The sequence below is a fragment of the Phaseolus vulgaris genome, chromosome 2 (assembly GCF_000499845.2).
Source record: "Phaseolus vulgaris cultivar G19833 chromosome 2, P. vulgaris v2.0, whole genome shotgun sequence".
NCBI classification, from domain to species: domain Eukaryota; kingdom Viridiplantae; phylum Streptophyta; class Magnoliopsida; order Fabales; family Fabaceae; genus Phaseolus; species Phaseolus vulgaris.
The window spans coordinates 3746963-3763759 of NC_023758.2; the positions used below are offsets into that span (position 1 = coordinate 3746963).

Sequence of the window (16797 nt, forward strand, 5' to 3'; positions counted from 1 at the left end):
TATGTAGAAAATTACATCAAAAAAAATTTCATAGGGGTGTAATTATGCAACATCAATGCGAGAACTATCAATAAAGTTATATTATGTGTTTGGCGTATTCTAACTGGGAAAATTGCAACCTATGATAATCTATTACATAGAGGAATTTAGAGTGGTGGGGGGATGTGTGTCATGTGTGGGATTGAGCTAGAAACAGTAAATCATCTTTTCTTTACATGCAAAGTAGCTTCTAAAGTGTGGTGTATGTCTGATGTGTGGGTTGGTAGAGTTTTTGTACATTGTGATAATACTACTCAACATTTTGAACATATTGGCTTTATGGACCTAAATTATGTGGGTAATTGTGTTTGAAAGTGTATGTGGACAACCATTATTTGGGGAATTTGGAATCATAGAAATAAGATTATTTTTAATAATGGAGTGGTAGATCCTTTTGAAACTTTTGTTATGGCACAAGTAAAGGTGTGGGACATGGGTAACTTATAAATTCCCAAAATCAAACTTCTCTTATTCTGATTGGTGCTTTGATGTATATGAAAGTTTGAAATCACTACATTGATGGTTAACTATCTTCCTCCTCTTTTATGGTGGGTTCTATTTTGGATGAGAACACATATTGCTGAGTGTGATTCAACCTCTGATACTGGGGAGGAGCAAAGAACCAACATACCTTTGTGGAGATGTCATGCCTTATATCCTGGACATGGGTTATGTTGTTGCCTTATTTTTTGTATTATAGTAAGCTGGATATGTACAAATTTTGGCTAAGAACTAGGCGTATTGTACGTGGATTGGAGTACCCAAGTATTCTCATTTATATTATTTTTTATTGTTAATTAAAACAAAAGTGTTTAGATCTAACAATTGAGACACCAAATCATTGAAAAAACACAATTTTTATGATAAAAAATTCTTTGCATAAGAGCGAAGATTTATGCAAATTATAGTCATTTTTTTATGCAAATTGTAGTCATAATAAATTATATTCTTATTCATAACCGATTATGTTGGTCTTTCATAATCGATACGTCTTGAACATAATTGATTGATGTTGGTTAATTTTTTATTAATATTTATGTTTTTATTTATTATAATAAAATAAATAAATAATATAATATTATTAAAATTAAAAATTAAAAAAATCAATCATATCTGCAACTTTATACTCAAATATATTTATTTTTCTTTAATCCAAACCACCTATTTTTTTATTGTTTTTCTCATCATTTTGTTTCTTTCTCCACTTCCAATCAAAACAAATTGTGTTTAGATTAAGAAAAGGATGAAAAAGGTAAAAAAAAAAAAGGATAAAAAGAGTGAGGAAAGTGAGATTGTAGATCGAGTGAAAGTGAGTAAATTTTTTTTAAAGATTTGATTGTGATAGAATAAATTTATTGTGTATAAATGCATATAGAAAATAGTTTATGGAATCAATTTTTAAAAAATTGAATGTAAAAAATAAACTTCTTTGAATTTGTAAATTAAAGTCAAAATAAATTTTAAATTACACTATAAGCAAAGCATAAAACCTAAAAAACCACTTATACTTTGGAAAAGATTATTTCATGTTTGATTCTATCATTCGTACTTAAGACTCAAAAGTGATTCTTCCTCAACCAATTCTACTTGCACATCTTCATCTGTCACTTGGTTAAAGATAAAATTAATTATTATATTCACTAAATTATATATTATTTCAAAGACTAAAAACTTTATTAGTATCTAAAATAATTGATATTATTAATAAATAATTTTTAAATTAATATTTAATTAGTTAATAGAAAAATTTAGGTAACAAATTTTTAAAATATAAAGTACGAAAAAAATGCATTAAAAGAATGTTATTAAAAAATATGATATAAATAGAAGAGCAAACTAGAAAATGGTAGCTCCAATAGGTTGACCGTTGAAGAATGAACTAACCACTTTGAATTTTAATTTAAAATATTGAGTGGAAAAATTCTTTTATGGGTTCATAGAACTTAATGCTGCTTGACGATGACAAACGAAGTAACCAACAGGAGAGAATATACAATAAAATAATATGAAGAATTAGTGGTCTCTGATTTTATTGGGATTTCATTGTGACCGTTCGATTACTTCACCTGCAACCTACCAACACTATTGCCTCCGGTATCTTCCTGCGCTACCACCGTTCACTCCATTAACGTTACAAAAGTGTGTTAATTATTTAGGAAAATATACTTTACAGCTCTTAAAGTTCTAAACAACTTTTGATTAAAACTAGTAAAACTAAATAACAGCATTAGCATAAATTAACCCTGGATTAAAAAAGTCAACCCACAGCATCTGTAGTTGATGGACGGTAGGAGAATAATTCATTCAACATTTTCACTCCAAAGCCAAGTTCGACGCACACGTGATAAAATATCACCAATTATTGGTTGGTCAATTCAAAGATAGATGACGAGTTAACGGAGTTAGAGATGGTCTTCTAAACCGAACTTCTCATATGTCACAAACTACCACATGGAAACTATACAACATGTGCTTTCGACGAAAGGTGGAAATTGGTCATACACGTGATGCTCACCTACTCTTCTTCCTATCCACCCTCCATGCATATAAAACGCTAACTCCTCCAACATCTTCAAACACACAACTTCAGCAACCAAACCAACAACCCTCTCTACCATCGAAAACATCACCACTTCATTACTTCTATTCAAGAAAACTAAGATGGTGAGTGTATCCGAGATCCGCCAGGCTCAAAGGGCAGAAGGCCCAGCAAACATCCTTGCCATTGGAACTGCAACCCCATCAAACTGTGTTGATCAGAGCACATCCCGATTACTACTTCAGAATCACAAACAGTGAGCACATGACCGACCTCAAAGAGAAGTTCCAGCGCATGTGTAAGTCCTCTCATCTTCTCATATCTACCAAAATCCTAAATTTATTACCAAGTTTATGATGTTGAATGAAGATGATTAATATTGATATTGGTTTAAAATGTTTCAGGTGACAAGTCGATGATAAAGAAGAGATATATGCACCTCAACGAGGAGATACTGAAGGAGAATCCTAACATGTGTGCTTACATGGCACCTTCTTTGGATGCGAGACAAGACATAGTGGTGGTAGAGGTACCAAAGTTAGGGAAAGAGGCTGCAGTGAAGGCCATAAAGGAGTGGGGACAGCCAAAGTCAAAGATTACACACTTGATATTTTGCACCACTAGTGGCGTGGACATGCCTGGTGCTGATTACCAGCTCACCAAACTCTTGGGACTTCGGCCCTATGTGAAGAGGTACATGATGTACCAACAAGGGTGCTTTGCAGGAGGCACGGTTCTTCAATTGGCCAAGGATTTGGCTGAGAACAACAAAGGTGCCCGTGTGCTTGTGGTGTGTTCTGAGATCACTGCAGTGACCTTCCGTGGGCCAAGTGACACCCACCTTGACAGTCTTGTGGGACAGGCATTGTTTGGAGATGGAGCAGCTGCAGTGATTGTTGGTTCTGACCCAATTCCACAGATTGAGAAGCCTTTGTTTGAGTTGGTTTGGACTGCACAGACCATTGCTCCAGACAGTGATGGTGCTATTGATGGCCACCTTCGTGAAGTTGGACTCACGTTTCACCTCCTTAAGGATGTTCCTGGGATTGTCTCAAAGAACATTGGAAAGGCACTTTTTGAGGCCTTCAACCCATTGAACATCTCTGATTACAACTCCATATTCTGGATTGCACACCCTGGTGGACCTGCAATTCTGGACCAAGTTGAGCAAAAGTTGGGTCTGAAACCTGAAAAGATGAAGGCCACAAGAGATGTGCTGAGTGATTATGGGAACATGTCAAGTGCATGTGTGCTATTCATCTTGGATGAGATGAGGAGGAAATCAGCTGAAAAGGGACTTAAAACAACAGGTGAAGGACTTGAATGGGGTGTTTTGTTTGGTTTTGGACCAGGACTTACCATCGAGACCGTCGTTCTCCACAGTGTCGCAATATAACACCCACACCATGCTCTACCCTATTGTTTCCGCATTGAGATTTTATTTTTGACTTTTTTATCAGATTAATAATTGTATTTATAATACAGAGAGTTATAATATTATAAAAAAATAATTTGTTTTATTGATTTGAAAATTACTTGTGTTCTTACGGGGAAACTTTTTCGTTTTTATCTTGAAACGAACTTTTCGATCTCTAGCTAACAACTTGAATTTTTAGTTACTCGATCAGTTGACTTGAACTATTATTTGGTTATATGGGTTTTGACTCACTTTCATCTATTAGACGTGGATTCACTCTCGGCTGCTCTGGATTTGGGCTTACTTTCGACGGTTGGATTTGGGCTTATTCTCAACCGTTGGATTTAGGCTCACTCTTGACTGCTGGATTTGGGCTTACTCCTGGTTGGGTGGATGTACCTGCAAGGTGCTCCGATGATAAAGTCAGAATCAGTTTGCTTAGGTAATATAAAAAACACTCTACTTACCCAATTAAACAAATCAACTATTTATAATGCTCATTATTGAGTTTTATTAATTTAATTGGGTTTTTACTTTTCACACTTTGCATTTACTAAATATATTTTTAGTGTTTTGGGCTTATTCACTAGGTGTTGATATATTGTTAACTATTTTATTATTTCTTTATAATATTCTAACTTTATTCATCTTTTAATATGTTAACGGTCTTTCGACCTAGTCAGTACAACTTGTGTAAGAAAGCATGTTCCAAATATTTTGTGTGATAGAAAGATTTTATAACTCTAAGGATCACTTACCATTGTAAATGAACTTGGGACAATTTTTGTGTTTTTTTGGTAGACTTTGTTGTAACTAGTTGTTGTTGTGAGTTTATTCTTTTGGAAATTACTACCCTAACTAACTCTAACTAACTTTTTTTTGTATAGAGGTTAAAACATTCCTTAAATGTTTCATATCTTTTTTTCATTGGCAAAGAATAAAATGAATAAAAAATTCCTTAAATGTTTCATATCTTTTTTTCATTGACAATGAATAAAATGAATAAAAAGAGATATTTAAGAGATATCCTAATCCTTATAAAAAAATATTCACAAAGCTTCCAAAACACAATCTAATAAAGAATTGTTACATGAGAACCCGAAAAACAGAATCAACAAGAGCATAGTCCTATCCACAACCTATAACAAAAAAAACCCTTATAGAAGCTTATAAATATCTTCCAAAAAAAATGGCACTCTGAATATACCCAGTCTAATGTTTAAAACACTAAACAAAGACAAATCAAATAACAAAAATACACAAGACTTGTTTCTTTTGGATGTATAATCGTACAAGCGAAACCATCTTTTGGTTCTTCCACAAAACAAACAAATACCTAACCTCCAACACTACAACAAAAAACAAAACATAAGCAGTGACAACACCAACAGAGATAAGGCTTCCGAACTTCATATATGAGCGTCATCCACAAGCTTCATATCTGTTTTTTTTTATCTTTTGTAAAGACATATGCTCCAATTAATTTATTTAATCTTTACCAATAAAGAAAATAACAACCTTGTTACAGCTGCAGATAAAACGGATGTTGATGCATCTAAAAGCATCAACCACTAAGCATCAACCACTAAGCATCAACCACTAGACCAGACAAGTTTTATGATTATATTATCATTTTTATTATACTTATTATTATTAATATAATTTATACATATTAATAATAATAAAAATAAAATAAATTATATTCATATTATTAATATTATATTCATATTATTAATATTATATTAATATTATTGATATTATTAATATTTATTAATATTATTCATATTATTAATATTATTAATAATAATATTATTATTAATATTAATATTAGTAGTATTAATATTCATAATATTCATATTATTAATACTAGCGGGAACACAAGCACTCATGTGCATGTGTATCCGCATTTTTCATTTTTACTATTTTTATATTCATTAATTTTAATAAATATTAAATTATATGAGAAGACATGTAAATGATCTAAATGCACCACTGATAATAGTTTTATTAAGATTTTACATTAATTTTTTTATATTTTTATTTTATTATTTTTTAATATTAAATTTTGATTTAACTTGGGTGTAATGTTAAACTTTGTAAGGTTATCAAGATTAAAATTAAGGTTTAAAAAAATGGAGCAGCAAATAATGTCAAAACATAATGCAAATGGTAATGTTATTCAAGATCTTCCCATTTCAAGTTTAGAATAGTAACTTTCATGTTCATCAAACGTCTTATGCAAGGGTTGTATGTTGGGAAGTTGTAGAATCTATCACCATATCAATTGAATCCACGTCTTCCATGGCAAAGAAGTTGAAAAAAATAAAATAATAAACTAAATACAAATTACCAAACTTTCAACTTATGTAATATCTAATAGATCAAAACATCAATAGACATAAAAACTTTGCCCGCAAAGCTGGGCTTAGGATTCATACAAAAATATAAAAAAAATTAAGAAAGCAATAGAAACAAAAATGTTCAAATCCTATAACAATGAGATGCGTCTCTGCTTCAAACGCTTTGGGAAGTGTGAGAAGGAGGAAGCAATGGTGGTTATTGTTGTACAGTGGTGATTGAAGAGAGACTAAGATGGGTGAGAGTAAGAGAAGAACATGGAGCGTGAAGGAAGAGGGTTCAAGATGTGTCAAAATTTATGAGCATTTTTTTTCTTTGGATGCAACTAGTGAAAACTACTCCTTATAAGGAAGTGAATATAACTGGTGAAAACTACTCATTCGTAAGAAAGTAGATGTAAACGGTGAAAACTATGGAAGAAAGTGATAACCGTTCAACTACTCATTATAAGGGAGTGGATGTAACTTGTGAAAACTACTCATTCATAAGAAAGTGGATGTAAACGGTGGAAACTACTGAAGAAAGTGGTAACCGCTCAGTAATAATAAAATTGTTCATGTTTGGACACTACTCACGTTTCCTAATATTTATTTCTCTCTCATACAATAGACACTCCCTCTCATTATGCAATTAATTTTCAAAATAAATGAGCTCTTTCCATTCAAGACGGTTGCTCCATTTATTTCAAATATTTTATTAAATTTATTTCTCTCTCATAAAACAGACACTCTCTCATTATGCAATTAATTTTCAAAATAAATCATCTTTTTCAATTCATAACCACTCATTCACCTCTCTTTCAATTCATAATCACTCATCCACCCCTCTTTCAATTCATAACTGTTCCTCCACATCTCTTTCAATCCAAAACGCCTCCACTACGTATACCAAATACTGTAGACAAAAATAAGAAATGACACAATGATCATACTACAATAATAAAATTAAATATCAATATAAGGATAAAATGAGAAAAAAAATTAAGAGCAGTTAAGAGGGGAATAAGAAATGACACAATGACCATCATACAATAATAAAATTAAATATTAATATAAGAATAAAATAAGAAACAAAATTAAGAGCAGTTAAGATGAGAATCCCCTTTATATATAGGTATAAATTATATTTATATTATTAATATTATATTAATGTTATATTCATATATTGTTAATATTATATTCATATATTGTTAATATTATATTCATATATTGTTAATATTATATTCATATATTGTTAATATTATATTCATATTGTTAATATTATTAATAATAATAAGTATAATAAAAATCATAATAATACTAAAGAATTTGTTTGGTGTAGTGGTTAATTTTTTTTGGTTACTGAAGGAACCTGGGTTCGAATTTCATTCACCGTTTACATACGAAATGTCTACACAATCCCAAAACACCCTGTGCAGAGAGGTAGTAACTAATTATGCGGTTACTAACTCCCTAAGACCCCAAATAAAAGTAAGCATATTTCATTTAATTTACACTACACTCATATTTTTATGCTCTCATTGACTTGACCGTCGTAGTCTTGTCAACAGGTGGAGCTTCTCTCATTGTGATCTTCAAGCATATCGAAACGACAATCTTGAAAGGTTGACCCAGAATCCACCTTCAAGATCCGACTCAGGTTTGTCGATGAGAACATTTGGTGTCCACCGTGGGACAGATAAAATTGATCCCGCTAATACTTATACACTGAATAGTCAGACGATATGAGAAAAACAACACAAGGAAGGCATACACAGATTCATTCCCTGGATACACTTCATTAAGGGAAAGTCCACAATCGACAAAGAAAAAAAAATCTTTTAAACCCTCCTTCAATGATTCCTATATGAGGAAACGTGTCAAACACGACCACCACTACAAAGGATAGAAAGATAAGAGAACAACAAAGGAAGAGGGCAAAAACAAAAGTGTTTTACTTCTTATGTTCAATTTTAACATCCTCATTTTCATTGAGAGTGTTGATCTTGTTGCATATGTGGTCACAGTAACTAAGATAAGAGTGTGTATCCAAATAAAAAATTACATAATAAAATATTAATACAAATAAATTTAATCTTTTAAAAAACAAATTTAAATAAATTACACCGCCAAATATAGTTTTGAAAAACTATTTTTTTTTTAAATAACTTTAATTTCTAACATTTTTAATTGTTAATGTTTTTTTCATCAATATCTTTAATTTGATTACTTTATTTAGAACCTGTATATCCAAATAAATAACAGATAACAAGTATATCAAGTGTATATCCAAATATAAATTATAAATAAATAATAGATAACAAGTAAATACTATTGCTTTTAGTTAGTAAGGACATAATTAAAATAATTGTACATATTATTAAGGTGTATGTATTATAGGTATATGATTTCTTTATACTCTAGTTACTTTTGAAAAGCATATTTCTTATTCATTTAGATAAAATGCACTTGAGATGTTTAGGTGATACTCTTATTATCCAGTAAGATCAACAAATATAAAAGAATGTTATCTAAAACTTATATTATAAAGAGAAGATCATCAAGCAAACTACAGATGCTTTAATGGTAGAAAATGGGTAGGTAGCTCCTCAACCTTGACTGTTAAAGAAACAACTTCTTTATTTGAAATATAAGTTACAATATTCAGTTGCCACACTTTTTTATGGGTTTATAATGCTCATTGATGCTTGACCATGACCTGCAATGTAACCAAGTAGAAAACATAAAGTCAAATATAGGAAGAGGTAGTGGTGTGCCATCCAAAACACTGGATAGTCATACACCATGACATGGCGCAACTCTACACATAGATTTTAGTTTCATTTGTTTGTGGCCGTTGATGTAATTTAAGATGCTACCTACCACCACAAGAGCTATACTTTTCTTGCTGCGCTACCAAGGTTGACTCAAACATCACAAACACACAAAAAGATCCAACCAAATAGCTCTGATAGACTAATTTAATAGGGTATAGAGATGCATAAAATATCACCAATGACCAATGAGTTATACGGTGGCTGAGATGGTCTTCTATAACATGCCACCAAACTGATAAAAATGTTTTCAACTAAGATGGCTTTCCTTTTTGCACGTGATACTCACCCACACCCTACTTCCTATCCACTCTTCCATTCATATAAAACGCTAACTCCTCCAACATCTTCAAACACACAACTTCAGCAACCAAACCAACAACCCTCTCTACCATCGAAAACATCACCACTTCATTACTTCTATTCAAGAAAACTGAGATGGTGAGTGTATCCGAGATCCGCCAGGCTCAAAGGGCAGAAGGCCCAGCAACCATCCTTGCCATTGGAACTGCAACCCCATCGAACTGTGTTGATCAGAGCACATATCCTGATTACTACTTCAGAATCACAAACAGTGAGCACATGACCGACCTCAAAGAGAAGTTCCAGCGCATGTGTAAGTCCTCTCATCTTCTCATATCTACAAAAATCAGAAATCTAACAAGTTTATGATGTTGAATGAAGGTGATGATTAACATTGATATTGGTTTACAATGTTTCAGGTGATAAGTCGATGATAAAGAAGAGATATATGCACCTCAACGAGGAGATACTGAAGGAGAATCCTAACATGTGTGCTTACATGGCACCTTCTTTAGATGCGAGGCAAGACATAGTTGTGGTAGAGGTACCAAAGCTAGGGAAAGAGGCTGCAGTGAAGGCCATAAAGGAGTGGGGACAGCCAAAGTCAAAGATTACACACTTGATATTTTGCACCACTAGTGGCGTGGACATGCCTGGTGCTGATTACCAGCTCACAAAACTCTTGGGACTTCGACCCTATGTGAAGAGGTACATGATGTACCAACAAGGGTGCTTTGCAGGAGGCACGGTTCTTCGAATGGCCAAGGATTTGGCTGAGAACAACAAGGGTGCCCGTGTGCTTGTGGTGTGTTCTGAGATCACTGCAGTGACTTTCCGTGGGCCAAGTGACACCCACCTAGACAGTCTTGTGGGACAGGCATTGTTTGGAGATGGAGCAGCTGCAGTGATTGTTGGTTCTGACCCAATTCCACAGATTGAGAAGCCTTTGTTTGAGCTGGTTTGGACTGCACAGACCATTGCTCCAGACAGTGATGGTGCTATTGATGGCCACCTTCGTGAAGTTGGACTCACGTTTCACCTCCTTAAGGATGTTCCTGGGATTGTCTCAAAGAACATTGGAAAGGCACTTTTTGAGGCCTTCAACCCATTGAACATCTCTGATTACAACTCCATCTTCTGGATTGCACACCCTGGTGGACCTGCAATTCTGGACCAAGTTGAGCAAAAGTTGGGTCTGAAACCTGAAAAGATGAAGGCCACTAGAGATGTGCTTAGTGATTATGGGAACATGTCAAGTGCATGTGTGCTTTTCATCTTGGATGAGATGAGGAGGAAATCAGTTGAAAATGGACTTAAAACAACAGGTGAAGGACTTGAATGGGGTGTTTTGTTTGGTTTTGGACCTGGTCTTACCATCGAGACTGTTGTTCTCCACAGTGTTGCAGTCTAACACCCACACCGTACCCTATTCTATTGTTTTATTATGTACCAATTTTAAAACTTGTTGAAGGTTGTAATTTGCATTAAAATGATACACGTGGTTTAAAAAAATTGTTTGTTGACAAATAAATTGTTTGTTGACAAATAAATTGTTTTTTTATTTATTTAAATCTAGCAAAATAATAATAAGATAATTAGATATTTCAGATTTGGAAGATAACAAAAGAATACATGAGAACAAAGAGTTGCCTAAAAACAGTATTTGCAAAGTTATGAGAGTTGGGTAAAAAAATAGGATTTACATGTATGGGAGCAGCAAGATGTCATTAAAGAAATCGAAACTATGAGACTAAGAGATAAAACATTTAATGTATCGGGGAGGAACAAGATGTCATTAAAGAAATAGAAAATATGGAACTAAGGAACACTTGATTTTGGCTTATTGGTGATAAAAAAGAAGAAGGATAAAACACTTAAAACAAATACGGAAGAGAGGAGAACCAATGTCACAAATGAAAGTTAATACCATTAAATATATATAAGAGAATTAAGGGAAACAATAAATATATATCTAGGGACTTAATCCAAAATGAAGGGAAACATGTGCGAAAGCACAAAGAGCTCTAGCCCCAATGATTCAATTTTGCTTTCATTAAAAGAAATTTAGGGAAATTATGAAATATGAAATAATGGAGGGGTCCAATTCTTCTAAAATAATGAGATATTTTCAAGGGAAACAAATGCAACATTTTTAACACTCGTACCAAAAACCCCTTTGGTTTAAATGAATATAAGTCAATCTCATTAGTTTGAAGTTTGCATAAAATTATAGCCAAGGAGTTATCCTTCAAGTTAAAGGCAATTTTAAACAAGGTCATAATTCATCTCATGCAACTTTTATTGAGGGAGGAGGAAGGATACACAGCAGTGTGGTAGTTGCGTAATTATTAAAGTAGATTTTGAAAATGCATATAATACTGTAAGATGGGAATCTATCTAAGATATGATGAGACGATTATGATTGCAAGATACATTGATCAATTGGATGAAAGGGGTGTTGGGAATCAACAACCATTTCAATTATGGTCAATGAAAGTCCCACCACAAAATTTAAGCCTACAATTCTTATTCTTAATTGCAGCTGAAGGATTAAATGAGATAATTAGACAAAAAAATTAGGAGGAATATGTTAGAAGGGATAAAAATTGGAAAGAAGGATATATATTACAGTTGATGGCACAATTTTCATGGTAAAGGATGATTTTAAGAATATATTTTTTATCAAGGTTATTTTAAGATGTTTTGAACTTGCACTTAGGGTTAAAGATCAATTTTATGAATTATTTTTCAAATCATTTAAATTGTAGTCATATGAATATTCCATTTATATACTTGGGAATGGTTGTAGGGTGAAACCCTAGAAAAACAGGTCTATGGCAAGGGCTAGTTAATAAAATTAAGAATAGACTGAGGAGATGGAAAGGGAGAGTTTTGTCTTTTACAGGAAGGAAGAGTGAGTCTGTTAAAATCTGTAATCTCTTAACTACCATTATATTACATTTCCTTCTTCAAAATTCCAAAAAATACCAGGAATCGAATTAAAACCATAGAAAGGATTTTTCATAGGATTGAGTATATGATACCAAAAAGATAGTTTGGGTCAAGTGGGATGATGTATGCGAGCCAAAGGAAGGGGGTCTAGGAGTTAGAGACAAAATTATTTAATAAAGCACTATTAGCCAAATGGAAATGGAGGTTAGGATCTACGAACCATAATGGGCTTTGGAAAAGTATTCCAAAATTAAAATATGGCTTGTGGAGAAATTTGAATTAGTGTGGAAAAAAGGGCATAGTCATGATGGTGGAAAGACTTGAGAGAGGTGTGTGGAAAAATGGCATGTGGAATGGTTTGATAGAGTTAATATATTTTTTGGGAAGATAGATGGTGTGGAGAATTCTTCCTTATGCACAAATATCCTAGAATATATGGGGATGCAGTTGTCAAAAGTGCAACAATTAAGGAGGTTGGGAGATGGACAAGGAATAAATGAGAATGAAGTATACAATGGATAAGAGTTTGGTTTGAATGAGAAAAAGTATAATGCATAGAGTTTATCCAAGACATAAACAAACTCAACATTCACAAGGAAGGATGTGATGATTTGGTGTGGAAGGATGATGAGGTGGATGAGTACACAATAAAATCAGCATACAAAAAGTTAGTGAGAGTTTATATTGGGGAGTATAATGATTTTTTTTAAACTATTTTGGAGAACAAAGGCTCAACCATCTACACACCATATTGCTTGGAAAGTAATCATAGGTAGAATCCCAATATTGGAAAATCTAAGCAATAGAGGTGTCTAATAGTTGTAGTTTTTCTGTCAAATTAAAATTATTCCAATGTAAATCGTCTAACTAGTACTAGACCGTCTAACGTCAGAAAGATAATAGTATAATTGTTGTCAGATGACCCCAAATTATCCCCAACAAATATAATGAAAAGAACATATATAAAACAAAGTATGAAATATCATACAATATAATGGAAAATAATAAAAACAAAAGGTATTATTATATATTATTGCATGAAAGTCAAAACAAAAAAACATCATCATTCTAAGTGACTTTCCCTTTCAATCTTTGCATCTTGGAAGGTGGAGAGAAATCACTTCACGAATTCACTCTTCCTCATTTCGTTCGCATCCCTTATTTCAAACCATGAATATCTCCTTAAATTATTATAAATCCTTAAAAGAGACATAATTTTTTTAATACATATATCTTTTATTAATTTTGGAATCAATAAAATAAAAAGTATACATTCTTAATTTTTATAATTATTATTCTCAATATTATAAATAAAATTTTCAAAAAATACATAAAAAAAGTTAAAAATAAAATCTGAATGCGGAAACAACATGGTAAGGCATGGTGTGAGTGTTATATTGCGACACTGTGGAGAACGACTGTTTCGATAGTAAGTCCGGGTCCAAAACCAAACAAAACACCCCATTCAAGTCCTTCACCTGTTGTTTTAAGTCCCTTTTCAGCTGATTTTCTCCTCATCTCATCCAAGATGAATAGCACACATGCACTTGACATGTTCCCATAATCACTCAGCACATCTCTAGTCGCCTTCATCTTTTCAGGTTTCAGACCCAACTTTTGCTCAACTTGGTCCAGAATTGCAGGTCCACCAGGGTGTGCGATCCAGAAGATGGAGTTGTAATCAGAGATGTTCAATGGGTTGAAGGCCTCAAAAAGTGCCTTTCCAATGTTCTTTGAGACAATCCCAGGAACATCCTTAAGGAGGTGAAACGTGAGTCCAACTTCACGAAGGTGGCCATCAATAGCACCATCACTGTCTGGAGCAATGGTCTGTGCAGTCCAAACCAGCTCAAACAAAGGCTTCTCAATCTGTGGAATTGGGTCAGAACCAACAATCACTGCAGCTGCTCCATCTCCAAACAATGCCTGTCCCACAAGACTGTCTAGGTGGGTGTCACTTGGCCCACGGAAAGTCACTGCAGTGATCTCAGAACACACCACAAGCACACGGGCACCCTTGTTGTTCTCAGCCAAATCCTTGGCCATTCGAAGAACCGTGCCTCCTGCAAAGCACCCTTGTTGGTACATCATGTACCTCTTCACATAGGGTCGAAGTCCCAAGAGTTTTGTGAGCTGGTAATCAGCACCAGGCATGTCCACGCCACTAGTGGTGCAAAATATCAAGTGTGTAATCTTTGACTTTGGCTGTCCCCACTCCTTTATGGCCTTCACTGCAGCCTCTTTCCCTAGCTTTGGTACCTCTACCACAACTATGTCTTGCCTCGCATCTAAAGAAGGTGCCATGTAAGCACACATGTTAGGATTCTCCTTCAGTATCTCCTCGTTGAGGTGCATATATCTCTTCTTTATCATCGACTTATCACCTGAAACATTGTAAACCAATATCAATGTTAATCATCACCTTCATTCAACATCATAAACTTGTTAGATTTCTGATTTTTGTAGATATGAGAAGATGAGAGGGACTTACACATGCGCTGGAACTTCTCTTTGAGGTCGGTCATGTGCTCACTGTTTGTGATTCTGAAGTAGTAATCAGGATATGTGCTCTGATCAACACAGTTCGATGGGGTTGCAGTTCCAATGGCAAGGATGGTTGCTGGACCTTCTGCCCTTTGAACCTGACGAATCTCGGATACACTCACCATCTCAGTTTTCTTGAATAGAAGTAATGAAGTGGTGATGTTGAGATGGTAGAGAGGGTTCTTTGGTTTGGTTGCTGAAGTTGTGTGTTTGAAGATGTTGGAGGAGTTAGCATTTTATATGCATGCAGGGTGGATGGGAAGAAGAGTAGGTGAGCATCACGTGCAAAAAGAAAGCCATCTTAAGTCGCAACGAGGTAGCGCAGGAAGATATTGGAAGCAACAACGTTGGTAGGTTGCATTTGAAGTCATATGAACGGCCACAATGAAATGCAAATAAAATCAGAAACCACTAAGTTTTCTTATTATTTATTGTATATGAAAACTACTTGGTTACTTCGTTTTGTCGTGTGAAGCAACATTAAGTTCCGTGAACCCATATAAGATTGTGTCCACTGAATATTTAAAATAAAATTCAAAGTGATTATATCTTTCTTTAACGGTCAACCTAATGGAGCTACCTACCCATTGCCAAAGAACCATTTTTAAAATATATACACAGTTTGTGCACGTTGGTGGACGTTAGTTATCGGAGTGAAGAATATCGTATTTGGAATTTTATTCAAACAAATAAGATGATTTTTCTCACAAGTTTGTCTTGTCATTTTATGTATGGTTATTATAAAAAATTTATTAAATAATAATTAAATTTAGAGATAATAAATAATTATTCATTGGGTTGACTAAATTATATATTAATTTAAAGACTAAAAAATTATTGATATCTAATGTAATTTTTATTATTAATAAAATATTATAAAATAGTTTTTAAAATTGGTATTTAAATTAGTTATCAAAATTTTAGTTACTAATATTTTATATTATAAATTAGCCTCTAAAAAAGAGAATAAAAATTAATGTAGAAGATAAGTAGTTAGTAGTTAAAATCTTAGTAACTAACATATCAATTTAGAAATTACTTTATAAATTTTTATTGATAATAGAATATTAATAATTTTTTAGTTTATAAAATTATTTATAATTTAATTAATATAGTAACTAATTATTTTAATTTTTAAAGTTAGTTTTTATTTAATAATTTTTTTAGTAGCTTTAATATAGGTGTTTCTGCTAATAATAAAAATAGAAATAATAGTAATTGATATTGACTAAATATATAAATAGGTTATTATGAGACCTATTTAGTAATATTTTGAGTTTTTTATTTGTTAAGTTATAAAGTTTATATATAAAAGTGGATTGGAAATAACCTAAGAAAACTTCAGATTACAAGAATAAAATAATAATAAGTCTTGATAAAGTGTTTGGTATACTTACTCAGTTGGGATTTTATAATATGATAATATTATTTAAAACTGATTCACTATTTTGTGTTTCTCGTGTCTCTGAAACTCAGAAGCAGACATCAATGGCGGCCACGAAGAACTGAGATGAAGTTATACGGTGGTGGATCAACTAGTCTACAGAGAAAACATTTTGCAATTTTTTAAAGATTTTTTTAGATATTTAAAACATATACTTAAATTTAAGATTATTAAATAAATCCTGATGCAAAGTAAGTTGTAATAAAGATAATAAGGAACTCAAAGTGACATTTTAACAAACTCAAAGTAACATGTGGGCTTGAACAAGTTCTAAATGGTAATAAGAACAAAAAATTAGGGGAGAGAAATTATTAGTTTGCTGTATTTTGTTAGGGTTATAATACTTTTCAAGACTTTTATTTATTATAATAATATAGAATAATTTCAAC

General features: G+C 32.8%; 2 protein-coding genes and 1 pseudogene across 2 annotated transcripts; 2 read left to right on the top strand and 1 right to left on the bottom strand.

The window, feature by feature from the left end:
• Positions 1–2595: 2595 nt before the first annotated feature.
• Positions 2596–4110, top strand: LOC137810315 (chalcone synthase 17-like; annotated as a pseudogene).
• A 5310-nt stretch (positions 4111–9420) lies between these two features.
• LOC137810317 (chalcone synthase 17-like) lies at positions 9421–10999 on the top strand. Its single transcript, XM_068611511.1, has 2 exons — positions 9421–9781; positions 9888–10999. The coding sequence occupies exons 1-2, from the start codon at positions 9604–9606 to the stop codon at positions 10877–10879; spliced, it is 1170 nt and encodes a 389-aa protein (XP_068467612.1). The 5' UTR covers positions 9421–9603; the 3' UTR covers positions 10880–10999.
• A 2704-nt stretch (positions 11000–13703) lies between these two features.
• On the bottom strand, positions 13704–15367 carry LOC137810318 (chalcone synthase 17-like). Its single transcript, XM_068611512.1, has 2 exons — positions 14912–15367; positions 13704–14804 (listed from the first exon to the last, which is right to left on the bottom strand). The coding sequence occupies exons 1-2, from the start codon at positions 15087–15089 to the stop codon at positions 13813–13815; spliced, it is 1170 nt and encodes a 389-aa protein (XP_068467613.1). The 5' UTR covers positions 15090–15367; the 3' UTR covers positions 13704–13812.
• Between the last annotated feature and the right edge of the window lie 1430 nt (positions 15368–16797).

What these genes read in the sequence shown, in the direction of transcription:
- LOC137810317 (XM_068611511.1), top strand. Translation starts at nt 9,604, where the DNA reads ATGGTGAGTGTATCCGAGATCCGCCAGGCTCAAAGGGCAGAAGGCCCA. An exon ending in AGAGAAGTTCCAGCGCATGT is followed by an intron (nt 9,782 to 9,887) that starts GTAAGTCCTCTC and finishes ACAATGTTTCAG; the next exon opens with GTGATAAGTCGATGATAAAG.
- LOC137810318 (XM_068611512.1), bottom strand. Translation starts at nt 15,089, where the DNA reads ATGGTGAGTGTATCCGAGATTCGTCAGGTTCAAAGGGCAGAAGGTCCA. An exon ending in AGAGAAGTTCCAGCGCATGT is followed by an intron (nt 14,805 to 14,911) that starts GTAAGTCCCTCT and finishes ACAATGTTTCAG; the next exon opens with GTGATAAGTCGATGATAAAG.